The sequence below is a fragment of the Meleagris gallopavo genome, chromosome 1 (assembly GCF_905368555.1).
Source record: "Meleagris gallopavo chromosome 1, MGAL_WU_HG_1.1, whole genome shotgun sequence".
NCBI lineage: Eukaryota > Metazoa > Chordata > Aves > Galliformes > Phasianidae > Meleagris > Meleagris gallopavo.
This window is the reverse complement of record NC_139404.1, coordinates 134,649,050-134,676,431: the sequence shown is the minus strand read 5'-3', so window position 1 is coordinate 134,676,431 and position 27,382 is coordinate 134,649,050. Positions and strand designations below refer to the sequence as shown.

General features: G+C 39.3%; 1 protein-coding gene across 3 annotated transcripts; it reads left to right on the top strand.

Moving 5' to 3' along the window:
- The first annotated feature begins 162 nt into the window (after positions 1 to 162).
- UPF3A (UPF3A regulator of nonsense mediated mRNA decay) lies at positions 163 to 22,615 on the top strand. Of its 3 annotated transcripts, none has more exons than XM_085215006.1 (10): positions 163 to 432; positions 773 to 879; positions 8,049 to 8,155; positions 10,432 to 10,530; positions 10,616 to 10,726; positions 14,681 to 14,736; positions 14,828 to 14,986; positions 16,870 to 17,030; positions 19,768 to 20,062; positions 21,854 to 22,615. In XM_085215006.1, the coding sequence occupies exons 1-10, from the start codon at positions 229 to 231 to the stop codon at positions 22,025 to 22,027; spliced, it is 1,473 nt and encodes a 490-aa protein (XP_085071132.1). In that variant the 5' UTR covers positions 163 to 228; the 3' UTR covers positions 22,028 to 22,615. The 3 variants fall into 3 exon arrangements, with proteins under 3 accessions (XP_085071132.1, XP_085071124.1, XP_085071115.1); XM_085214998.1 differs by having other exon boundaries at positions 176 to 432; positions 19,768 to 19,842; XM_085214989.1 differs by having other exon boundaries at positions 176 to 432; positions 19,768 to 20,006.
- Positions 22,616 to 27,382: the final 4,767 nt, after the last annotated feature.

Below are 27,382 nucleotides of genomic sequence, written 5' to 3'. Positions count from 1 at the left end.
GCCTTGCGAGATTCCTGAAAGCACTTCTGCTCAGCATCCAGCAGAGAGGATGGGGATGAGAACAAGGATGGGGATGTACCAAAACGACCACAGCTTCGTCACACCCCGGCCGTTGCCACTCCGGGGGCGGAGGAAACTCCCCTAGCCCCTCAGCCAAGTCTCGCGAGATTCCGCCCGGCAACAGGGCAGTTCTCGCGAGGTTTCCGCCTCGCTGCGGGCGGCGGCTCCATGCGGTCGGAGCGGGAGCTTGGGTTGGGACCGGCGAGGGGCGGCGGCTGCGGCCGCGAGAAGCGACCCATGGAGGTTCCCCTGAGGCGGGAGTCTCCGCGCCGGGAGCCGGACACCGCGCCCAACCCGCCGCCGTCCCCGGCGCCACCGCTGCCCCCGGCGCCGGTTAAACAGCGAGATGAGAAAAAAACGGCGCTGAGCAAAGTGAGGGGTGCGGGGCTGGGGATGGCGGGGCGCGGGGTGGGGGCGCGTAACCGCCGCGCTCGTGGCGGGGTGCGGCTGCGGGCGCTGAGGCGCCGCGGCACCGTGTGGGGAGCGCTGCCTTCCCCGGTGCCGCATCGGGAAAGCGGTGCCGCGGATGTCCTGTGTGCGGTGTGCTGGGCTGCTGGGTACCGCCCAGCGCCGGTCCTCGAAGGGACACCGAGGCTGAGGCTGCAGCCGCAGCTCCCAGGTTAAGGAAGAGCTTTTAGAAGAGGACTGACGCGATCGATTTGGTCTTTTTCGTGCTATTCAGATGGAAGATAACTCTCTTTTATCTGCGCAGGTGGTTATTCGACGGCTCCCTCCTTGTCTCACCAAGGAGCAGCTGGAGGAGCAGCTCCACCCTCTCCCTGCTCATGATTATTTTGAGTTTTGCACTGCTGATCCCAGGTGAGGATGAGCTGAATGTGTAGGTTTTCAGGTGCTTAAAGCCTAATTAAGGCAGTTTGGACACTAAATTACTTATTTTGTCCATGGAGCCCGTTTTGTAAGTTACGTAAAGTGTTTGGATATATATATTTGCAGAGATAATACATCCCTGCTTCTTCCTTATGTACTCAACAATTTTAAAACAAATTTTTGTTGCGTGCAAATAGAGCATAGTTTTGTTTGAAACCATCATCCTGCTTTTAATTTTAATTAGTAAAAATTAAAAGGCTGTTTATTAGCTATGATAAAGACAACTGAGGGCAAATATCACCAAATTTTTCATGAGTGCCATTCGATCTCAATTTCTTAATTTGCTTATGTATTCTTGTCTTTATTTCATACCGTTTTTTTTTTCAAGTAATCAACTTTTATTCATTTTTGTCTCATTCAAAACTAAAAAAAAAAAAAAAGAAACAGTGGTTGACTGACAATGAGGTAGAATTTCTTCTACACTTATTTAATATACTCAGTATCACAGTGGCAAAATACCATTCCCTTTTGAACAGAATGATTTTTAGATGAATTTAACCATAAAAGTAAACTAAGCATCCTATGTGCTACATCTCCTTGTGCTCAGAATAACTAAAGGATGTGATTCATCTTGCCCAGCTTAGCCTGTCTTGGTGTACGGTGAATCATCCTCCATACGCATATATATATATATATATATGCGCATACATACATATTCTCTCAGAGTCAATTCCACAAAGAGAAAGGAACCAATATTTGTTTAGTGAAACTTTGTGGCAGTTTGGCGTTTGCTTTCTCCAAAGAGTATCTTCATCCTAACTGCACAAATGCCAGGAACCAGTTCAAAAATGAAAATTTTAACTTTCCAAAGCAGTTGTTGGCATAAGAATCTAGGTAATCACCAGTCTTTGGAAATATAAGCAATGGGCAGCAGTTGGCTTTCTATGATTATTTGTTGTTTTACTGGCCCAGCATCGTATTGGCCATCCCAGGTCATGTTTTCTATACATGGTCTTTTTGTCTTCCACTGATGAGCTCTCTTTCTAGATCTTGTACCAGGCACATAATAGCAACAGTGCAGGAAATTGAGTGGCAGTGAATTCATAGAGATTAAATGCTACCCAACAATAGAATGGTTTGGAGAAGCTGCTCAGGAAGGAGAGTGAGGCATACAAATGGACAGGTTATGGTTCAGAAGCAGACAAATTTGCCCTTAAATGCTATTAGATCACATTTTAACCCCATCCAGGGATTCCAGAGAATGGAAGTTTGTAAGAGTTCATTCAGCTTTCTCCAGCTGTGGAATACAGACATAATACTTCTTCACTCTTAAGCTGTGCAAATTTGTGTTTGAGAACAGTGTCAGAAATGGAGGTTCAGAATGGTTCAGAAGCCAAATGCTTAACTAGACAAGTATTTATCCATGAAGACCTATTAAACACAAGGGTGTGAGTTCTGAATTACAAAGTTCCTGGGCTGCAAATGGCTGAAATGATGCAGTAGGTGAAGTGTCACTTTGTAGTTTCCTCTTATTTATACATTTATTCTAAGCATCCTATACCAGTTGTGCTCAGAGAGGACTTCTTTTTTCTTAGCAAGGTCATCTCACCCCAGAAGACAGAACAAACATTTGTGGTCTACTCATGTGTTTTTGTAAGATATGCATACATATATCAAGTCTAGTTTTACTGTTCTTGTGATAAAGGTTACTTGTAATTTTATAATGTCCTGTTATTATATGCAAATTGTAAAACTTTCAACAATTTCATATAACTCAAATGTCATTATTGTGTAACACTGTTACATCCATTTCAGTAAAATCATTTCACAAAGTTTGACTGTTGTGTTGTAATTCATTCATTTTTTCTGATGCATTTGACCCACTGCATTAAGTTCAGTTGTCTCTCTTGTACATTGGTATCAAAATAAGCAAAACAGTGTGTTTGTGACTGATTCTGTGGCCTTCAGGAGTGTTTGATAAGCATGCTATCTATAGCTGACAATGAAGAGGCTGCCTGCTTGATGGTCTGTCTTGTTCTCAGGTGCCAAAAAAATAACTACGTCTTCTAGGTATTCTTTTAAGGTTGCATGTAACTGTTTGTGAGCCTTCTAAAACTCTAGTGCAGTGGTTGAGCTCTGGTCCTGCAGGACTTGGGTCATCCCTCAAGACTGGTACTGAACTCACTAAAAACGTTGTAAGAGTAAAGAGATGAGAACAGGAGCTTTGCTTCTGTGAAAGCCAGTCAAGTAGTTGATGCCATGCCTTGTATCAAAGACAGAATCTTGCAAACAACACTCCTCCTCTGCCATCACAGGTGCTTCCCAATGTTTTGCTGAGGATTATTGTAGGCAAACAGCATTCCTACTGTAGGATGGCAGCGTGCACGCAGGAACTGAAGGATAACACCTTTTAAGGGAACCGCCTGTGGTATGATAAAGGAGGGAGTGGTTGTTGGTTGGTCACCACAGCTGCAGTGTTGCTGATGCTCTGCTGCCAGGCAAATTGTGCTTGTTTTATATCTGTAAAAAGGGAAAGCTCAGTTCATTAAAAATTACGTCAGTACCATCCACTGGATGAATGGCAACAGGTAGAGACAACGATGAAGGCCAGTGGATTTTAGCTTGATGTATAGACAAACAATTATCAATTTGATCAGAAATTATGCTTTAGTGCATGAGTGGATGGAGGAGTTTACAGAGCACTCCAAAATTTATACGTTGATTTTATATACGTATTTAATATATGTATGTTAATGCATGTGTATGTATATATGCACGTGCACCACAAATGATAAGTTGGTAAGTATTTTAACTAGAATGTGATGTCTTTATGTTACTGTTCATATTTTAGATAACAACCTTGCTGTCTCTTCTTAAAAAATGGTGCTAAAAGATAAAAAAAAGATAGCTTTTGGAACATTTTTGTTGTTGAAATTGTCGTAAAAGTTTAAAAGGATGTTACTTAGTATTATAAAAATGCATATTACCTAAAAGATCGAATATCCTGCAGTGCGCAGCAGAAAGCAAAGAAACTGTATGTTGAAGTGAAGAAACGTGAATAGTCAGACTCATCAGGGTTCTTTCCATAGAAATTCCTGTAATTAATATTACAGAGATGCCAGCGTCATGTAATGGTATCTGTCCAAAATATGATATGGACGGAAAGCAGCATTATAGAAAGTGAACATGGGTAAAGAGAACCAGCTATGTGATGGTAAAACTAGCCATGCAATCTCTGAAAAAACTGAACTTCAAATCCCAGGTGGTATCTGTGCTGGCAGATAATTGAAAAAAGGAGGAGACATACAGAACCCAGGGTCCCTTTTGTGGAGCAGTGCCTGGGGAACTCAGGTGGAAGGCAAAGCTCTGCAGAGCAAAAGCTGTGTTTTCTCCAATGTCTTCAGAGAGCAGGACTGTACCTTCCTGTGAGAAGGCGGCAGCCACAGAGCCCTCCCAGCTGTGCGAAGCATGTGCTTTCTGCTGCTCAACAACGCTGCTGTGTTCTTAGAGGATGGATAAATGGTGAGAGAATCTGGAGCGGGCAGCTGCAGTAGGAAGGTCCCTGAAACCCAGGCCACTATTAGGCATTTCCGATCTGCTAGGTTTAGTCAGCTTCCCATTTGGAAGTGGAGTTTCGTGCATTCTTTTTTCAGGTGCATTGCTGTTGTTGGATAAAAAGCTTGAAGGGCTCTGAAACACACAGATCAGGCTTTTATATAACTGACATCCCACTTGCGTTTGAGAACGGGCTCTTTATTTGTAGAAGCGGCTGCATCAGAGGAGGAAAGTGTAATTTCTAAGCATTGTCACAGCTATGTTTCTATGACCTTCTACCCTATACGTGGCAACAGTAATGGAGAGAGAATCCAATTTGATTGTGCTACTGTGCATACCGATATACTCTGGACAAGCATTCTTTAGTATTTTATATAATATTTTTAATATTTTATGTTTCTGCTGATGTGAAGTTCTTGAAGACTTAAAATGTATTTCAGTGATGTCGGATCCCTTATTTTTGAAGACAGTGTCTAAATCCCTGCTTTTCAGGGGTTGTGTCCAGAGAACATTTACATATTCCACTCACACATTTTTCTCTTACTAATACATGTTTCTCTGTTTGAAAGATACTTTGATATCAAAGTCTAAGCAAAAAACATTAGAAAAGTCCTATGTTGGAAAAGATTATGTTTCTGAATCAGATGGGAAATACATGGTGTTGGTGTGCAAACTGAATGAAATAATGAAGAAAATTGTTTGTATTTTCATTTCTTTTTCACGAGTCTTATGTGTCCAACTGTAATAAGTTACTGCAGAAGAAGAAAATCTATGGCCAAGCAGTTCTGTGCACCGAGCCAGAGAAGTAGCTTTTTTCAGTTACTTTTGTTTTGTGGAAACTGAAGATTGATAAAGCACTGCAATAGTTGTTAAATTAGGAACTTAAACTCAAGACTTCTCAATCTTAGATAGCAATGATAGCAGAAGACTGGAGCACCTTCCGTATGAGAACAGTCTGGGACAGCTGGAGCCCTTCATTCTAGAGAAGAGAGGGCTCCACGGGGAGCCTTATAGCGGCCTTCCAGTGCCTGAAGTGGCCTACAGGAAAGCTGGGAGAGACATTTTTTAAGGGCATGTAGTGACAGGACAAGGGGAAATGGCTTTAAATTGAAAGAGGGTGGATTTAGACTAGATATTAGGAAGGAGTTCTTTACAGTGAGGGTGGTGAGACACTGGAACAGGTTGCCCAGTGAGGTTGTGGATGCCCCTTCCCTGGAAGCATTCAAGGCCAGGCTGGATGGGGCTTTGAGCAATGTGGTCTAGAGGGAGATGTCCCTGCCTAGAGCAGGGGGTTGGAACTAGGTGATCTTAAAGGTCCCTTCCACCTCAAAGCATTCTGTGATTAGGCTGCTCCCTCTAGGTTATTTCTGCTTGGTGAATCTTCAGTACTTCTAGTGTATAACCATATCATTCTCCAATAGCAGGTCTCACTTCATTTTTACACTAAAGAACAGTTGGAGTGTAAGATAAGAATAGTGCTGTTGAAGTGACAGAGGTTTGTTCCTTCCTGGGAGTCACCACTTACCAGACTTCTTTGCTTATGCAGCAGTTACGCAGCACAGAGGCACTTCTTCCAGCACAACTATGAAGTGTCGCAGTAAACTTTCCTTCTTTGCAGACACTTGTAACTCCTACTGTTTTCTAAAGAGTTTTCTAATATTATTTTTTTTAACAGTATGTACCATTAAAAATCGTGAAAGTTGTTAAATTCCATCCTTTTTTTTCTTGCTTTGAAAACACTGAGATGGAAGCTGGCTTGTTTCAGCTGCACTGCATGTTGCTAATGACTCCGCACGCTCCTGGAGATGCCTTGTGTTTCATGTACAGACTGGAGGTTTGCAAATCTGATAACATAGAACTCTGCAGGGTGTGTGGAAGAACTCCATGGCAAAGCACAGCCGTGTGTACCCATGCTCATTTGGTTGAGCTGTCTAGATGTTTCCTGCAAGCAGGCTGTACCATCTGCGTGAGCTGTGGTGGATAAGGAAGCATGCTCTATGTAGCATCTTTCAGCACCGCTTTATGTCAATAGCATAGCACTAGCTGTGCCCAATCTGGGATTTCTGTGGTTCTCCCTCCTTGGAGATCTTCTGAAGCCCCATGGCTCTGGGCACCCTGCTCTGAGTGGCCCTGCTGGAGCAGGGGTTGGGCCGGTGGGACCCAGAGGGTCCTGCCAGCCTGAGCCATCCTGTGGCTTCTGTGATACATGCTTGCAGTTCATTCAGTGCTATTCCCTTCCTAGAATGTCAAAATAGTGAATAAATATGTATGAAATAACAATTCCATAGAATTAGAAGGCACATCTTCTGCATGCTTTAGAGGCACCTTGTAAAACATCTAAGTGAGAAAAGCCCTCTAGCACTTTGTTAAATGCTTCTCCTGACTATGATGTCAAGCACAAGTTGGGGCATTTTACAATGTGGTTAGATATTCAGCAGTGCTGCTTTTTGGTCACCTTCCAAAATGCATAAGTGGAATTCACATGGACGCACATCTGAAAAAGAGAAAATGATTTTTTGTCTTGTAGTAACTGTTACTCTTTGAGATGCCACATATGTGACCTCTATCTTTGCTCTTTCTCACTGGATGTGAAAATAGCTGTGATTTTAAATCTGGTTGCAACTGCGTGTGCTGGTTGTCTTCTGCTGCTGCTAGTGAGTTTATCTTAGGACAGCACTTGTATGGCAGCAGTACTATGAATACAGATATATTAAATTTATGGGCTCACATTCAAATATGTTGAAGTATATTAAAAAAATGTATTAACATGAAGACATCACTAAAAGCAGATTAAGCCAAACCTTTTTACATTATAATTGTGTGGGAGAGAGAGTTAAGTGTGCACCTGACACTTAGCTGATGAGTGGTAATGCATTACATTACCATAGTTCCATTGGTGGGAGTGGTGTGCCAGGCCTGAGGTTTTGATCTGGCATGCTAATATTTAGAGTGGAACCAGTGCCAACAAATTCTTGAAGGATCAGAGTTATATTGGGTAAGTACCTGTTCTTTCTTTTGCTAAAAAAGGTTTTTGATTTTTTCAGTAATTTTTCTCCACAATTAGACATTGCATATATATTCATGCACATGTCAGTTGAGTTCGTTTTAGCTTGCCAAGTATTAAGTTATTTAATCTTTCTTTAAGGTGGGAATCTCTTTAAATACAGTGATAGTTTGGCTACTTCCAGGTTCACTGAAAGCTTTTACTTTCCTTCTACTGTGTCAGCAATGGAAGACTTTCCTAACATGCCCAAGAAGTTCTCCAAAAGCACTGCTGTTATTCATCTCTCAAGTCATGAACAAATAGACTTCAAGCTTTGATCTTACAAAATGGAAATGTATGCTCTGCAACTTAAGGAGACAAAACAAGCTAGAAACATTTGTTCAGAATAAATTGCACAGTTGTATCAGGAATTCAGTCACTGAGTTGATAGATAGAATAGATATGATAGATATTTTTATATGTATGTAGAAACTTAAGTATGCATGATTAAGGTAGCCATTTCCCAGAGAGAATGAGAATGGCAGTGTGATCTATCTATTTCATTTTTCCAGGCCTGAACGGAATAGTAAATAACAGAAAATAACGTTGTTTCTTGTTGCAGCCTTTATCCTCATCTCTACTCAAGAGCATACATTAACTTTAGAAATCCTGAGGACATCCTTCTTTTTAGAGATCGCTTTGATGGCTATGTCTTCATTGATAATAAAGGTTGGACTATTTGTAAGATATTACATGTGAATACATACATACCTACATACCATTTTAGAACATTAATTCATTTCATTTTTTATAATTAAGCTTTTTTTTTTTTCTCAGTATTCAGTTAATTACATAAAAGTACACTAAAACAAAATCTGGCTACTAAAAGATAATGAAGTGAAAAATGTATTTGTCCATGCAGTCTTACTTGTCTGCGTGGTGTGCACAATTCATCTGCATTTTTGTAACTCAAGCAGTACACTGTCAGGATCCTATTCATTATCTTATGTGAGCATCACAATTCATCACAACAGCGACCCAAAACATTGCAAGCATGAGTGGCTGGATTCTTCGGTGTGTTTCTGTGAGATAAAGCAGTGCTATGCATTCCCCTTTTGAGAAAGCAAAACCAAAAAACATTGTCCTCACCATTTTGGTTGCACAATATGAGATATGTATGCCTTGATTTTTCAGAGAACATTTATGTTTGATAGAACCTCAGATGCTTTCAGTCAGATTTCCATAACTGTGTGTGCTTACCTGTATTTGTCGATAAGAGCCTGAACATCTTGAGTTGCAAGCAAAGGACTGATGAGATCAGTTGCCACCTTTGAAATGTTCAGTTTGCAAGTTTGTCCAACAGATTTCTGTAATGTAGGTGTGCATAAATTCTGTTCTACAATAGTATGAAGCAGCCATAGCCAAGAAATTGTGTGTTACTGTAGCTGTTCCTTGCCTCACTCACAGATTCTGTTAAAAATTGCATGGGTTGTATAAAAGGAACCATGATTTGTGGGTTTTATTGAACGTTGTCTATTTTGTATGCTGAGTGTTGCAGAGATCCTGTGAAATGGTCTTGTCTGGTCTTACTGCAGAGTTATTCTCCATAGAAGCTGTCTGCCAAACTAATAAGTATCTCTGCAGCTTTTCCTACCTCAGATATGTTACCTTTTATATGTTTCATCACTCAAAGTGTTCAAGACTAGGTTGGATGGGGCTTTGGGCAACATGATCTTTGAGGTCCCTTCCAACCCAAACCAGTTAATTCTGTGATAAGCTTCTAACTTGGATTTGGATAGAGTTTTCCCAAAGGTGGAGAACAGCACATTTCTCACAGTATACGATTCCCAGATTTCAAATTCTGCTGTAAAGTAGGAGACAGGGCAACTCCTTACTAACAGAGTTCCTTAATGTTCATGTTTTATCTTGCCTTCTTCTCTGAAACAGCTGGGTTGTTTTAGCTAAGTAGAAATAAACTATTTTTATGATTCTGCCAAGACTCACGTAGTCTAAATTAGGCACATTCCTCAGTGTTATGCTGGATTGAAGCCAGAATATTGTGTACACTACAAAATTGAGTTTGGAGACAGCTGGTCAGTTTGGCAGGGTTGTTTGCAAATACCAAGCCCAAGCTTAGATTGCAAATGCCCTCTAGTGAAGTTTGTGGCAGCATTTCATTTATGAGGCTCAAACTAAAATAAGGATTACTAGGTTCAGAATGGTTAACAAATGTTAGCAGATTTAAATCATATTTTCAGTAGACTTGAGCTAAGTGTGGTCTTGAATTTGCATTAAGTGGAAACCAGGCAAAATTCAAAAGCTACACGCTGTCCTCACAGCAATCCAAAGAAGATTCCAGGGTGCAAGACAAAACTCAAAACCAAAGAATCTAGCCAATAAACACAAACTAGAAGTTGTGTAGTTCACCATAAATAGAAAGTGGAAGGAAGAGTTTCACACACTTGTACATTGTGAGTTTTAGAATTCTGAAAGAAGGCAGCATTTCTTTCGACTGTATATTAGCCAGTTTTTTTGTTTTTTTTTTTAATTTAGATTTCTGGCAATAAAATCTCACAAAAGTTGCTCAATTGTTTAAGATTCACTTCCCAGTAGTACTTACTCATTTGTCAGTGTGAGATTTTATGTCAATTTTTCTATTCAATGGCAATCTTTGAAGAATTGAAAGAGAATTATAAATGATAATGTAAAACTTTTATTGTGCAACAGTTCTCATCTTCATTTTGACAGCTTTTGCTAGCATGTCAAAATAATAATGTAATAATAATAATGTTTAAGTATGTGATTCAAATATTAAAGTATTTTGTTTTTAATCCAAAATACAGCCATGTGCGATTTGTCCTTAGAAATTTAGGATAGGAATTTAGAAACATTCACCTTTGCTTTCAAGTAAGGCTACCCAACACAGATTTGAAGGGTTTGGAAAACCTTACTTGAATACAAGGAATGCTTCCCAAAATAAAAATTAAGTGTTGATCTCTTTTAAGGTTTGGAGTACCCTGCAGTGGTTGAATTTGCTCCATTTCAGAAGATTTCAAAAAAGAAGTTGAAAAAGAAAGATGCCAAAGCTGGGAGCATTGAAGATGGTAAGCATATCTTCTTGATGTCACAATGGAAAATAGATTCCATTTGTGCAAAGTACTAACATAGTTCAAAAATTTATCTTCACAGACCCAGAATATAGGAAATTTTTAGAAAGTTACTGTGCTGATGAAGAGAAAATCTGTGCCAATCCTGAGACTCTTTTGGGAGAGATTGAGGCCAAAACAAGGGAACTCATTGGTCTGTTTTCTTGACTTTTCTTATTTTTGAGAATATTAAATATATTATTTTTATATCTTTAAGGTATCACCTGCATGATATGACCCGTTCAATCTGATAGAGGCTGAGGTTATCACACTTAGAATTTTTATTCCCCAGCCAAGTAGTGAGAGGAGACGCCTCTCCTGTTCTTTCGAGGCTCTGTGCATGGAATCACTTGACTTTACCACAAGTTCTGCATGAGGAGTGGCTTCAATTAGTTCCTTCATACTTCTAAATGCTTTCAGACATGTTATAAAAAGATGTAAGATTTATTTTTTAAAGATAAAATAGCTAAATACTTAACAGTTGCTCTCTGACATTAGCTGCTTTTATTGTGAAACATGAAATGACCTCTGTTCTCATGGTCAAGGTTTTGCAAAAGCTTTGAAAATAAGGCTACGCTTTATTCTCTATATGCATGCAGCATGACTTTCACAGTCTCATGGGGAATCTTTAATAAGATATCACTGATATCTTCCTGAACAAATTACATCAAATTTCAATTACAGGTTTCAGCAATATGAATATTACTAGTTACAAGCACAAATCATGAGTGTATTGTCAACGAAAGGCAGACTGTGTGCTGTGATCCATACTGTGCTGTATAACAGAAATATCATGCTTTTTTTTTTCTTTTCAATTCAGTCTTTCAAAGAGTACCTTTATGGGACTGACTGTAGTGACTGTAACACTCCACAGTAGTGCCATGCTTTAGATAATTATTTGACTATCAGCAAACATGTAGGAGAAGGCTGTTATTAGAAGATGCACAAGACAGACTTGGAAAGATGTGAAAAAAAAAGCAGATGGGATGAAATGCAGCACTCAGCACAGCAGTGGTGACTGCTCACGTTTTTCTGAGGTCAGAATATCTTAATTGCTAGGACTGTTAGAAAACTGAACTACATAGAGAAAAATAAAGCTGTTAATGGAGTTTGCAGCACAGACATGAACGATGAGGAGCAGGAAGCATTGCAGGAGGTGGTCACAGGTGATGAAGCCTCCCTACCAACATGCTAAGGGCAAGGAGCACTGTCCAGCTCTGGCTTGGAGTAGTTCTGCATTTTAGTACATTGTCAAAGCTCTTTCAGAACTCCTACATCAGTGAGAGAAAATTTTCCTGGGATAGAAAAGATTTTTCATTCCAGATGTGATGTGATCTATATCTTTTCAAAGCCTCTAAATAATAGTGCCACGTCATACTGAGAAACACAGATAACTCTTTCCAGAATACTGGAACTTGGCAGCTGCCAGAACACAGCTTTCAGGGTAACAGGGATAACTGGTGTGCTGCACCTCTAAATGACAACGTCTGGAACGCTCACTGTTTCCCCTGGTGTGACAATTTGCTAGAAAAAAAACCCAAAACCAACCAACCAAAAAACAACTTTTGCTGTTATTTCTTTATAATTTAAAAGTAGCCTGCTCTTTTTTTTTTTTTTTTTTTTTTTTGGTCCCTGCGGGTAACAAGCATTTATGCAGAGTAGCATTAGTTTGTCTTCATATGCATAAATTAATAGTGTGCTGGGAAGATGTGGAACAATTTAGAGGAAATGGAAGTTATAGAACTGTGGACATTTAGCAAATTCTATTGTCAGTAACACTGTGGCTCTTCTCAATATGGAAGTTTCCCCAGTTATTTTTATTTACCCCCAAATCATCCTAGTATTTAAGAGCAGAGCACAAGCACTCAGCTTTTTCTAAGAAAGTCTACAGTTTCCAGAAAAATTAACTTAAAAATACTCTGACTTTCAGTGAAGATGATTAGTTTTGAGAGCCACAGATTTCAAAATAACAAAGTTGCCTGAAAGCAGCTTGACATAAGGAATGTTAACAGTCTGTGTGTGTTAAACCACAGAAAATCTAATCAGTTATTGTTTGCTATCAGTATAAAAACATAGATCACTTCAATGGATAGCAAGTTTATAGCAAAAGTGTGTGGGACGTTAGGTTATGTGTATGTCTAGTTTCAAAGGTGCTAATAACTACTTACGTTAATGAAAGATGTGCCCAGGACTTTGTTGGCAGAATTGGGCCTTACATTCTCAGCATTTCTCCAGGTAGCGTTGCTACTGCAAACCAGCATGGTTTGTGCATCACGTCAGATGCGTTAGCTCATCAATTTCAGTGTGACAGAGAGATATAAAACAGAATTTCTCTGTAACAGGATAAAGGTAAGCTCATTCTTCTGGCTTGTTTGTAGAAAGCAAGATAAAATATAAAAGTTATTGCTGATGGAGTTCTTCATTTTGTAATTTATTTTCTTTTAACATTTCTTAAATGTTTACAGAAAAACCTTAGGTTTTCGTTTAGAGTAAGGCTTATAAATGAGGGGAGTATGATTCAAATTTTATTGATATGCATCTTTTTTTATCTTCCTCCTCTGATAGTATTTGTCACTCTGCCTCTCCTCTGTGAACTTCATGTTGCCATTTCTAACCCAATCCCTTGCACTGCAGCCTTAGTCATGTCTAGAATCAGGTGCTGGACCCCAGGTGTGGCAGATTCTTCCCCATACCTTCTGGTGACAATCTGTGGTCAGTTCCAGCATGTGGAAATGACCAGAGATGCTCAGACAGGGAACTTACAGGGGCAGGAGAGGGTGGCAGAGCTGCAGATTTGGGAGATTGGAAGAGAGGACAGTGAGGACCTAAAATTTGTCAGAAATTATGGGCAGGTGGGAAAGAAAGAAAAAGCACTGGAAGTATAGGGGTAGAGAGAGGAATATCCCAAACCAGCAAGTCTGTTTTACTTCTTGCTTTTGAACATTGATAAACACTGAACCAAATCAAATTTTCCAATTCATAACTTCATAACAAAGTTTTTTTGTTTAGGTTTTTTGTTTGTTTGTTTTTTGCTCTTAAGTTATTTAGATATTCTAAACAAAAACATTCAAATGTTTTTGGGATAGGAGGTTACGTCTAGATTTCAGCTATGCCATTTTAAATTTGATTGAGAATTTCTTTTTTCTTTTTTTTCCCCTTTTCTATTCTTTCTTCCAAATCGTATCATTTGCTGTTCTCTTCTGGTTTCAGGAAGAGACTATAGATTGTAGAGCATTTTTTAGCTAACTATTTTCTGTAACATTCTTTTCTACTCACAGTATGTGGGTTCAAATTTGAATTCAATGTTGACAATCATAGGTGCCATATATGTGATAAAAAATTTGATGATGTCTTCAAGCTTCAGTAGAATTTGAGAATGGCTCAGGCAAGTGACTTAGGCTTGATTTCGGAGTGTGAAAATAGTTTTATAACATAAGAATGGCCGTGTGATCCATCAAATGATCACCCAAATATGTTATTTGGGAAACCAGAGCTTTGTTGAATCTGTTGACACTTTGTTGTATCCTGGGACAAACTATTTATCTTTTATTATTTTTGTTTTCCCATGGAATGGTGAATGCTAAATGGGAGTCCAATGGAAATGTTATATGTGAATGAAAATGTTTCTTTCATAATGTACTTTGAAATTTGGGACTGAAGAGTGATATGTGAGACGTGGACTGTACATGAACAGCAATCTAAGTAGGTTTTGATGTACAAAAGTTAAAAGAGGAACAGATATAGTGGTAGGAATGTGGTAGAATTAGATACTGAACACATTTATTTTTTTGATGAGCAAGAGAAAAATGCCATTTTCTGAAAATATATGATTTTAAATTTAAAACTTAAATAATCAAGCAACATATCTCTGTTCTTCTTACCCTATCAGCAAAAGAAAAAAACCAGCAATCCCAAATAATGTGTTTATAAAATGGAATGATGGGAATACCATCTAGAATATGATAGAATAGAATAAAATAAATAGGTTTTTATATATTATTTGGCTCCCTTGCAGATAAAGTTAGAAAGAAGGGATTAGTACTGAAGTAAAGAAATGAGTACATATTTTAGGAGTTGAACACTATATCACAAATTTTTTGTGTTTTAGCTAGAAGAACAACACCCCTTTTGGAATATATTAAAAATAGAAAATTAGAAAAGCAGGTACGTTCAGATTTTTGCCTGAAGTTCAACATTTATGTTTCAAGTGGTTTTCCTTTGGGCAATTTACAATTAATCGTTTTGAACTCTTCAGAGAATTCGAGAGGAGAAAAGGGAGGAACGAAGACGGAGGGAATTGGAGAAGAAACGTCTGAGAGAAGAAGAGAAAAGGAAACGCAGAGAAGAGGAAAGACGTAAAAGGAAAGAAGCAGAGAAACATAAGAAAATTTCTGAAAAAGAAATAAGGATCAAGGTACCTTAACAAAACCAAACCAAACCTCCTCTGTTGAAGTTACTCAGAAGTTCTTTGGGTTTCACGCTGTTTACACTGTGTACTACGGTATGCTGTGGTGATAGCAAAGTCGTTGTTACTGGAAGGAGAAATAAAGTAAGGCTTAGACTAAGCACAGTTATTGAAAAGTCTGACTAATTACCTTAGATGCAATGACGTGCTAATGAAGTTACTGTGACAGGCAACTGTGATATATCCTTATATAACAATGCCACATTCTGTGCTGATGTAACCTGACAGAACCAGATTGTTCTGTGCTAACATATCAGAGCATTGATGCAAATATGGCTTTTAGGTCTTTGTCATGTAAATCTAGCCGTATGTGCTGAGGATGTTTTTTGTTTATGCTCAGAACTGGTTTATTTTAATAGTATCCTTTAACCCGGCTATTAAAAAGTCTTGTTATAATTTAAAAATAAGTATATATTTTAATAATGTTATAATTATACATTATTTTTATAGAATGTGTAAATATTATCACATAAAGCTGTACTAATTGTATACATTAACAACATAATATATAATTTCAATCTGTGTTATATTTTAACACTCTGAATGGATGTGCTTTTAATGACTTAGATGGATGCATTTTGTGGTATTAAGTCTCCACATTTAAAACCTTCTTTGTATAAGACAAGAAACATAAGAAAACTATTCACTTCGTCTAAATTTTGTGGTGCTGGAAAGGTTTTGTAGGCTCTTTGATGAGGTAAACTGATGTAAGAATCTGTAGCCTAATACAAGGATGCACAGACTCACTCCAGATCTTGTGAGGGAGTCAAACCACAAAGCTATGTAGCTTTCTCATCTTCCTTTTCATCTCAGACAACACTTGCCTCCATCTAAATGTATAGGAACAGTATGTTCTGAAGCAGTTACATTTTTTTTCATGTTTGTGTGTAAGGGCAAACATTCTAGAACTTCAGAAAAAAAGGGACTTGTCCTTTAGAAGTTATTTCCCAAAATTTGTTGTCCAAAAAACCCTACTATTTATGATCTGTCATCTACGGGAATGTGACCTTGAAAAGTAGTTCTGTCCCTGAGGAAAGGAAAAATACTACCTGAGAGAAACATTTTAGGTTATTCTAGGTATTGAAGAATAAAAACTTTTCAGGGAAAAAAAAAAAAAAAAGGTGGAATGAAAAGTTTGTTGAGATATTCTACTAGTTATTGAAATGTTAGAAGACTACTTTGAGGAGAAGACTACCTCCTTCTACAGAGGTTATTGCTGTAACTCTAGATACTGCTCAAGCCCTGTGTGGATTATTTGTTGAGGAATTAACAAAATTCTTGGAAAGTCTCCAAAATTATAAAGTAATACAATATTTCCTGCTAACTCCTTAATTTTCCCTCAGTATTTTTGTTAAGGTGTATTTATACGAGGCACCTATTTCCATATGCCAGCCAGTCCTGAACAGCATGTCACACATTTTATATATAATACTTGAAGGAGTGAACTATTAATCCTGCTCTTTTTGTAGTATTGTAGAGGTTCTGCTTTTATTTTATTGGCAATGACATTGAGCTCTGTTGTTACATGATTTCTAAGAAATCATTGACTATACATAAAACTCAGCAGAGAAAAGTAGGTAAGTGCTTTCTCCAATATTCTTGACAAATTTAAAGCATGCTGGTGAATGCCTGTTAGTGACTGTACCTCCTTACCAAAAGTAAACTGTTGTTTAAAAATAACTTTTAAAAATATATACTTTATAAAAGATATTCATAGCATTTAATAAGATATCTTAAATCTTAACAGATCATTGTTATATTCAATACACTGTTAAAATGTCCATTACATAAAGATAATAACTTTATGTCATAACATAAACAAATATTTTCAGCTTCTTAAGAAGCCTGAAAAAGGAGATGAGCCAGCCAGTGAGAAACACAAAGAAAAAGATGAAGAAGCTGATACTGAAGAAAACAAGTGGGATAAGTCTCCTGGACCTGGGAGTATAAGATCCAAATCGTTGGAAGGTTCACTAAAAGAGCTTAAGGAGAAGTAAGTAAAATGGGAATGGTTTTAAGTTGAGAGAGGGGAGATTTAGGTTGGACGTCAGGGAGAAGTTCTTTACAGAGAGAGTGGTGAGGTGCTGGAACAGGCTGCCCAGAGAGGTTGTGGATGCCCTGTCCCTGGAGGTGTTCAAGGCCAGACTGGATGGGGCTCTGGGCAGCCTGGTCTAGTATTAAATGGGGAGGTTGGTAGCCCTGCATGTGGCAGGGGGGTTCGAGATTCATGATCCTTGAGGTCCCTTCCAAGCCTGGCCATTCTGTGATTCTGTGATTCTGTAAGTATTATTTACCTTAGAGGCTCCAAATTAGTTCCTAAAAACTTTGATTTGAAGGCTTAGCCATGATACAAGAGTTTGGCTGGGTGTTTGTCAGAAGGGAGCTGATTTCATTTTGCATGGGTATGAATCTCTCACTGTCCTTTTTGTAAAAGGTGTTTAGTAACAACTTACTGACCTGATGGTAGTAACAGTGGATGCAGTTTATTATTTGTGAAATGCTTTGAAATCCCAGATTGGAAGAATTTCTGCGTGAAAAGTAATTGAGAGTTTCATTCTTATCTCACCTGTTCCATATCAAGAGCTCGGGTAAAGCCCCATTTCCATTACCGATGTCAAAGTCTAAATTGCCTCCAGTCTTTTCTTTTCATCACACCTTCTTTATTTTCACTGCAAAAAGCAGATGATTGTGTTTGCTTTGGGACAATGGCAAAATAGTTGAGGTGATAGTTGCAGAAGGTTGTCTCTGTCTCTCACTGCCTTTTGTGTAGCATATGCAATAGTAGGAACAAGAGATTCCTACTGTAGCTCTCTTCTGTAGCTTCTGTATACTCAAAGTGTGTTGGAAGTGTTCAGCAGCTGGTTCTCTCTTTTATTCTTTGGTGTCTGTGTCCACTGTGAGCAGGACAGGATTCACCCAAGAGAGATGTAATGTAAGAGTAATGTTGCTAAGATAAATAACACTTTTCCAATTGTGTTTTCCACTGAGCTCTCAAAAAAAGTACTTATAGGAGCTGCAACTGTTCTCATAAAAGCAAACAGAAATGTAAACAATGGAAAATAAACCCAACAAATTTGCTAACTAAAACACTTGATTCACCCATAATAATTTACATATATTGCTCATCTCTTTTATCTGTGGCCAGGGACCTGAAACATGGGCTCAGAGTTTCAGCATGCCATGTCCTGAAAGGTCCTGAAAGGTGCTGAAAACTTCCATTCTCTGGTGGAAAATGAAAATATTCAGGAAATCTTGAGTTGATGTTCTTCAGCAAAGGAAAAACAGGACGGAAAAGTGCCCAAAAATGCTTGTAGGGGCAAGTCAATTTTTTGCTAATAAGGCTTTTTATGGACTAAGCTTTATGTTCTGCCATACAGCACTTTCAGTATTGATCCTGTAAATTTAACAAGGCATCAGTATAGCTTTTCCAAGTGTAAAAGAGAATCCTTTTAGCTGTGCATGTACAGTAAGTTACCTTGTCTTTCCAAGTGCTTGCTTCATCATGACTATTGATTATTAGGGTTAATAGATACTGTGTTATTGACACAGAAATAAACCAGAACTTGGAACTCTACATGAGGAGCTGATTTAAGGCTTGCTAGCTATAGCTTTCTACATTTACTTTGTAATCAAGTTATTGCTCATCCCTTTGTTTCCACTCCTCTTCCCTATGACTGAACTGTAGAAAGCTGCTCCGGCCACACTGCAGCTGGGGTCTGTCTCCCTCTCACTGGGCACAAGTGTTCCTCCATCACTTGCAGGAGGAGATAGCAGGGCACTGGGAAGCACTGCAGCAGCGAGTCTGGGTGTGCCCCCCTGTCTTTGGAAAGGACACGCTGCAGAGCCTTGCTAGGACTTTCCTCCTTTAATTTTAAGCATTTAAATATATGAAACATATAAAAAGAAACCATCCATATTTGCTGCTTTTAAAATTTAATCTACTCTGTAATCTTTCTTCATTCAGTTTTGTTTTATGAGAGAAGCACATGGTTGCTGAACTGGAACAATGAAGTGAATGAGAGAGTTGTATCAGATAGGCAGCAAAATGTTGCAAACTAAGAGTCTTTATAATATAAACCCATTGCAGCATAGCATAAATTTAAGTATTACGTTGTGATAAGGTAATGATGTCCAACAAAAAGAAATGTTAAGGTAGGCAAAAGTGTTTGGAGACAAAATAAACAAATGCTGAGAACGCAAGCATTCGTTTTCACAAATACCTCCCAGAAGTTCCAATGTTTGTCAGTGAATAATTTTTGTTAATAAATGGTTGCACAGGATGTGCACAGTTCCTTTGGGCCCTGAATGCTCCCTTTCGAGGCAGTACTCTCATCCACAGGTACGGCTCTTCTCAAGAGCAGCCTCAAGACCTGGTCATGCAGCACATGGTTATGTGAGGAGCACTGGGGAACCACTTAAGGGATTGCAGAGGGGGATAAAGGTTGGAGCAGAGGCCTCCCACAGCAGGTGCACAAAAACCAGATTTTCTTTGCAAAGTTTTACCTGCTACTTTCTGAACTTAATGCATCATGGAGAGCTGGACATACACAAGTGAGACATTCAGCAAAATTGCACATAACTTCTTTGTTAAAGGAAAAACAGCCTTCACATATAACTGACCTAAAGACTGATGAAGACAAAATGAGGCTTTGTATTCTATATGTCAGTAGCTTTTTTTTTTTTTTTTAAGCTGTTTATTGCTTGGATTTTCTTTCTTTTTCTACTTATAGGTCACAAAATGATAGTGACAAAGAGCAAAGAGATTTGGAGAGAAGATTTCGAGAAAAAGAACCTGAAAGGCAAAGGTATCGACTGGATGATGGCAGAAAGCATAGAACTCACTATGAGTTTGACAAGTTTGTGAGAAGGAATGAAGAAGAGCTGAAATGGGGGAAAGGATACAACCAAGACAGAGGAAAGAAAGGGAACCACAACTACAGCTTCACTGTGGAGGCAGTAGACAAACTGGGTAAAGAGGACAAGTGTGATGACATGGCATCCAAAAAGGAGCGCATAAGAAATAAGGTTCTTTTATTCATTTAGGATAATCTTTCATTAGTTAAATATGCTTCAAGATCACAGGTTTTCCTTTTGCAAACTTAGCATAAAGATGCTTTAAAAAAAAAAAAAAATTCTTTATGTCATTTTCAGTAAAACGCCAACTTCTTTTTATTGCCGTCAAAGAACAACAGCAGTTAAAATAAGTTACGGTCACAGGTCTCTGCTCATTTGTATGCACCATATTCAACATACTTTCTGTCTTACTTTCAATCCTAGCATTTTTAGAACGCTATTCTTGGAAGCCTTGTATTTTACGAGCCTATTAAAAACTGTTATACTTCTAGTTTGCAATGAAACTCAACAACTGTGGCATGCTCATCTTTGTGTTTCCATTACCCTGCCCATAAAGCCCTTACAATTGGCCAGGACATCATTAAGGACATAATGTGAGTAATGACATATCTAAATAGCTAATTCAGAAACAGTGGTTTTTAGAGGAATGTGCCATTTCTTCAATATTGTATACCTGTCAGTTGGAGAAGGATGTTGTCTGCTTAGGACAAATTACATTTGTGTTCAATGTCAGGGAAAGAACAGGTGCAAAAACAGTGCAAATGGGGCTGGTAGCAGGGTGTGTAGCAGAGCTGTCCCTTCTCATCTCCCAGGGACACGGGCATCATTTTTCTCAGACTCTGATTTCATGGATGTGCCAGAGTCTTTTCAGGAGGTGGTTATCCTTGTCAACCTCATTCTCTATCTGTTCTGGTCCTAGATTTTCTGCACAAGATGACTGAAACATTATTTTGTGCAGAAATTTATTCAGCATGTGAATCTCTTCTTTCAAACCAAATTCCTGATGCGGGTTGGGGGTGAGAGCTGCCAAGGAGTGAGCTGGTCATGTGTGGCACGAGTCCATACGGATCACATACAAAGCTGGCCCGGGTGGACTCACTATGCAAGCCGTGTGAGTCACTTTGTGCAAAAAAAAATTGCTGTTTTAAAATAGGCTGCTTATTTTGTTTGCAAAACTTAATGCAAGAATTTGAGCAAAAAGCTGTGCTTGTGGTGAATGGGTTGCTGCACAACATTAAAAACTGGTATTTGTGTGAGTAAAACAAACAATCTACTAGGAAAAGACTTCTTAAGTAGCGTTTCTGTAATACATTTTATTATTGAAATTGCAAGAATAAAAAGCACTCTCAAGAGCTATGGAACTTCCCCATTTGCAGGCTCAAGGTCTCTTTTCCTTCTACATTGCTCCTTCTCCCATTTCAGCGTGTTGTTGGGTCACACATGTGACTGAGTCAGCAGCACTGAACATATTCAGTTGAGGATAATTTTCTAGCTGTTATCTGCTAACGGGCGCTCTGGTTTGTCTCATTTTATTGTGCTTATAGTTAATATTTGTCACTCATCTGCCAAGTTGTAAGTGTGCAGGCTGTCGTTGTTCCTGGTCGCTGCTGGTGAAGGTAGCAACATATTTCAGAGTTTTACCTAGGCATGCATAGTAGTATTGTGTTTGATAATAGCCAGCAGTATTTCTCCTTGTTTATGTCAAATGCTCATAAGATCTTTCCTTTTTACAGCTTTTTTCACTTATTCAAAATGCTTGGCTTTCAAGAATAGTATTGTAAGCAAGACAGATATAAAATACTCAGTTGATTTTCATTATACTTCATTTTTTTCCCAGCTCTTACGATACATAAAGTAATTTAACACAAAATCTGCTTTCTTCACAAAAACTAATCTCTTTAAAACCCCACCTGTGCATCCCACACAGGTTTCTCAGAGTTAACCTCATCTGCTCCCCCCTAGGATCGCCCAGCCATGCAGCTGTACCAGCCAGGGGCTCGCATCCGAACGCATACGGGATCCACGAGTAAAGCCTATGACTGCAGTGGGAAGTCTTCTGAAGATGCTCTTGACAAAAAGTATGAGGTGGATAACTCAGTGGGAGGTGGCTCTGAGAAGAGTGAGGAAGCAGAATAAAACAAACTGAAGGAAAGACTTGTGGAAAGGGATGAACTTCAGATTCAACATCGCCGCATAGAGCTGTTTCAGAAGCCCAACACCAACAAAATTGTCACAGCTTTCTCTTACGTCCTCTGAAATAAAGGAAAGAGCGACTGGAGATGCATAAAGTATCTTACAGCAAAGGAATATGATTGCTTTTTTACATAAAGCAGAGCAAACACCATTTGCCCAATGTAAAAGCAGTCTGATGTTTTATTAGATTGACCTTGAGATATAAAATCTCTAATAGTTTTAAAGGAATATTTATAGAAAACTTCAGAAGCGACCTCACCTTTCCAAGTCTAAAGAAACAAAATGTGGATTTGTGTCATTGTGAGGCCTGAAGCACTTCCAGAGTGTCGGGTGCCTGGCAGTCCCAGGGCCCCTTCCTGCACACGGTGGTGCTGCCCAGCGCCGTGCGGCTTGGGGAGCTCCGCAGCCAGCAGTGTTTGCAGGGCACGAGGAATGGCAGTGGGTGTCTGTATGTACCTCGTTGTGTTCACATTGTTTTTCAATTAACTACAGTGTCTAATAAGTGTTATTAAAGCTACAAGTGTGTTGTTAGAGTGTTTGTCATTTTTGGAGCCACTTCTGCCTTTTATGTTTTAAAGGATTCTTGTACTTAAAGCAGAAAAAAGCTGACACAAACCTCAGCACTTACACAGTGCATCTGGTTTTCTTAAATTAGCTGGGTTTTTTTATGGTTTTGACACTGACTTTTCAAAAAGTGATTGTACAGTGATGACTTTTTATATGCTGATGTTTGATGTAAGTTGCAGATGCAGGATCTGGACAATGTAAGACACGTGAGAGTTCTGAAGTTCAATTTGTTTGAAGAAAAACAAACACGAGTGTCAGCTGCAAAGTCCCATTTTTTAAGTTCCAAGTCAAATTCTGCCCTCTGATGCAGGCACATATATATGTGTGTATATATATATACATATATTTACAGTGTTTCCATCGGTTTCAACATTGCATGTTTATGGAAGGGCAAAACTTACTCATCTTTTACAGCTGAAAGTTTCAGTCATCCGAAACCGAGACCTGCTGTGTTGATTAAATTAAATAGTAAGACATTCATTTATTTTTTACATCCTCTTGGAGCATTTGGTTAAGCATAACATTTAGTTGTTCTAGAACTGAAAAATTATTGATTGTATTTTCCAAGATATTAAGCATTACGTGAATAAAAGCAACAAGATTTTCACTATGATTTTAAGAAGTGATCTTCTGTAGTTTTTTTTGTCTGTACTCTTAAAAAAAACATAAGTAGAATGCTATGCTACTCAGTATTCCTCAGAAACGGATAAAAATAGCGTTGAGAAGAATTTTAATATCAAACTATGTAAGTGAGAGGCCAACTAAAACAACTTCAAAGCTTACGTGAAACAACTGTTGGAAAACCATTTGGTTTTATCTTCATCTAAAGTTTATCTTGTTTATCAGCCTTATTCTGACTGCTGAGAAGGGATTTGAGTTCAGCTTCTTGGCTGAGGGAAAGAGCCTGACTTGGTCTGAGAAGAAGGAGACCTAACCAGGACAGTTCTGCAGTAGAGGCAGACAGGGCTTCAACGGATTGGGGTCTGTGTAAAAGCAACCATTTGCAACCCATTGAGGTGCCCAGGGGATGTGGGCAGAGCTGTGCTGGCTCAAGGAGGGGTCTTGTTTGTGAGAGGAACCCATAAGAGCAAGAGAAAAAGCTTGTGCGCATCCTCACATGCTTGGTATTTTTGGCCAAAGGTGGCTGCCAGGCTACTCTCTCACTATCCCATGTGTGCTTGGGCTATAAGTATCTCTTGATGGCATTATAGGTGAGTAACTTAGTAGTTTATTTAGCAGTAAACTTCCACTTGAGGACTTGCCACCTCTTAGTTACCAAAGATTGGACTTGAAAGCTTGGCTCAGTAAAAACTGTCAGGGCTTCAACATTCACATATTTCGGGAAAAGCTGTCACCCCCTCACTAACTAGGACACCTGCATCCCGTTTGACTGCAGGAAAGCTGGCCTTGAGTTTACACATCTGCACAGACAGAGTATCCAGAACATTGATATTCACAGGGAAAGCCGGGCAGGAGGAGCTGCCACCTGCTCAGTGCTTGCTCTTTTTCCTATGCGCCTCCTGATGACACAAAATAAATGCAGGCTTGCAGCCTGTCTTTGTACAGAGTCACTGTGGCGTGAGAGCTTTATTTCCACAATAGCAACTTTGTTTTGCAAATTCAGCTTTGCTGAAAGTAGATCCGGCTACCCTGAGAAACAGGAATTGTATCTACTTACATTACAGCTGATTTGGGTGCCATCTGCTTCTTTGTTTTTACAGTATAGGGCTCTCTTCTTTAATACAAATCTTCACCACCTTGGCAGTCTCACTCAATTTCTGTTGTCCTATTTCCTACTGGATTCCAAGGTCATCCGAATTTTGCAATGTGGAAATCACCTTGTCTGTCAAGATGGAGTTAGGCTCCATTCTGTCATGATCTATTGTGTCAAAGGAAACTGATGTGGGATATAAATATTCAGTAAAAAAATCTGCACTCACGCCTGTAGCAGTTTTCAAGAGCAGGCAATTCAATTCCCAAACATCATTCTGCCAACTTCAGATTCCATTTTTAAACGCATTCTGCTGTTTATTTTTACTAAAAAAACAAATGGCTACAAGCTATTTCCAGAAAGTCTTGGGAGGTACGTGGCTTACCTCTTCACGCTGCATCACGCTGCATGGTTTGGGCTGGAAGACTGTTCCCAAAGCAGAATAGGAGAAGAGCGACAAGCCTTAGCTTGCCTTCATGTGCCTTTGCACAAAGAGCTGGGAGCTGATGACAAGTGACCACTCCGACATCCACGTCCTGTATTCAAAAGGAAATGAACCTGAAAAGCATGCAGGTGCCCCATCTGTGGTGCCAGCCTGTTCCCGTTGTACCTACAGAGAGATAGCACGGACACTTAGCCACCAGTGCTGAAAAACATACTGCCTCTGTGTGGGCTGTGAGGTGTGACGGATCACTGCTAAATGCCACTGCCACCTGATGTTACAGCAGATCAGGGAGACAACTACCAGCCCTTCTGAAAACACTACAGGTTTTGGTTAATGTTTTAGCACTGCTGAGGTTTGTATGCAGATTCTATCTGAAAGTGAAAGCAGAAGCTGTTTTGAAGGTCTTGTGCTTTTCCCCACACTGTAAGCCAGAGATCCTCAGGTGGTAAACGATGACAACTGCTGTATCAAACACGTATGAAACATGGAGTGGACACATTCTCCTCTCTTCTCAAAAAAACAAAAAAAAAAAACAAAAAAAGCCAAAAACCAGACAAAACCAATGATTGAGCTCCTTTAAAGGAGAGGAATTAAACTCTTGTGTCTGAGTTGCTTTTAAAAATATCCTCATGCCAAAAGACTTAGAAAAGAAAGCCAATTACTGCTGTCACCCAACTCTCAGTTATTTCATTTCTTAATTAACTTTGTGTTTAACTTTGTGCTATTATGATTTTTTTTGTATGTGCACTGTTCTATGATGCACTATTGTTCAAACAAAAACCACAGAGGACTTTCAAAAACCAGAAGAATGGAAGTATCACAGAACTTCACGCTTGAAATAGAAATGTAAATTTGTGCTTTCTCTGGAGAAACATTTCCCGTCAGAATCATGCTCAGCAGGCAGGAAAGAACATTCAGTATAAATTACAGCATTTAAATTATGTCACTTTTCAAAATATCTTTTGCCATTACTATAAAGTCGGAGCTGTCTGACAGCTTCCCAGCATGCTGAGCAGCTTTAGCACCAACAGAGATTTTCATTTCCAGAAGTGTAACAATGCAATAAACTTTTCCTACTTACTGGCATTAGTGCATGCTTGAGAGCATGCCTGCATCTGGGCCTCCTCACCTCTGCACCAGCGATGGAGATGCAGTGGAAGCCTTTGCTGGGTGAGGAGACTGACAGCAGAGCTCACAATGGGTCTCCGGTGGTAAGGACACCACGATGCTCATTCCTCCTAACCTGTAAACAGCAACACTCAAACCTGTCTGCCACGCGTGCTTCGACTCAGTCCTGGCAGGCTGTCCTTTCTCCCAGTTTTCTGGAAGAAAGTTTTCTGTAATGCAAGCAGTGTGAAAAGATATAATTGTTCAAATTATGTTTGTTAATTATGGAAACTTTGAGCCAAATATTCACGGGATGGCTGAAAGTATTTTTACAGTATTTTCTTGACTGAAGGCACGGTAAGAAGCTTCATGTGTCAAATGCTTCTTTTTTTTCCCTGAATTTTACCATTAGAAAACATTTTTAAGATATGTTTTTAAGAGATGAGTATGAAACCATGAGATTGACAGCGCTCATTTCCAAGGCCAAAGCTAGTTCTGTGCAGACCTTGGCTCCACCAAGCATGCACTAAGCCATCACTCAGTCCCAGTGACAAGAAAAGGCTTCACACAGCCCTCCGTCTGAACATGAGGACCAGTGGACAGCCAGCACCCGGTTTTGGCGGTTCAAGTTCAACAGGCACTATGCTGAGGATCTTTAAATCAGAAATCAACCTGCAACACAGCTGAAGAGATACTGATAGGTACTGCCTTTTGTGGATGACCTATCAAAGGATTTAAGACGTTCAACAGAAAAAAAAAGATATGTTTCTCACCCATAGATTTATTCTCGTTTACACTTAAAATGTCCTTACACCCAACTTGTTTGCTGATAGTACTCAGTTGACTGTCACAGAATTCCCTACTAACATCCCAAGTCATTTTTCCCTGAATAAAATCAATACATCAAAGCTGGTAGTAATACAACCTTAAAGTTTGGACTGTAACTTTTATTCCTACTTATGTATGGACATCTGAGATTCTTTCATTCAGTGTGGTGATGGCATGTGGCAGCTCTTCACAGTGGCTCTCATTCTTACTGCTCTGAATAACATTACCAAAAGACCTTGTTACCTCATTGCTACTGAAATTTGCATCGGAGATGCAGTAGCCAAAAACCTTTGGCAAAAGATCAACAATCTACTCAGAAGACTAGACTAAGATCCAATGGTCAGGAGACTTTAAAAGGAAAAAAAAGTACTATAGGGTTTACTTTCTGGACAGAACCTCTTACCTCAGCTGCTCTCTGCACCTATGGCTCAGGCACTCAAGCAGACTGGCAAGCATGTTTAACATCAGCATCAGTGTCAAGTTGAATCTGTTGCAGCAGGGTACTAATGGTACAGCTACTAGGAGTCATGGGGCCACTGTGGGAGCATCCAAAAGGACTCTTACCTATGGCAGCCTGAAACAAGGTTAGGTGCTACGAGGTATGGTTTAGGAGCTTAGCAGGTAGTCATGGTGATGGTCT

What these genes read in the sequence shown, in the direction of transcription:
- UPF3A (XM_085215006.1), top strand. Translation starts at nt 229, where the DNA reads ATGCGGTCGGAGCGGGAGCTTGGGTTGGGACCGGCGAGGGGCGGCGGC. An exon ending in CAAAACAAGGGAACTCATTG is followed by an intron (nt 10,727 to 14,680) that starts GTCTGTTTTCTT and finishes TTTGTGTTTTAG; the next exon opens with CTAGAAGAACAACACCCCTT. An exon ending in ATAGAAAATTAGAAAAGCAG is followed by an intron (nt 14,737 to 14,827) that starts GTACGTTCAGAT and finishes TGAACTCTTCAG; the next exon opens with AGAATTCGAGAGGAGAAAAG.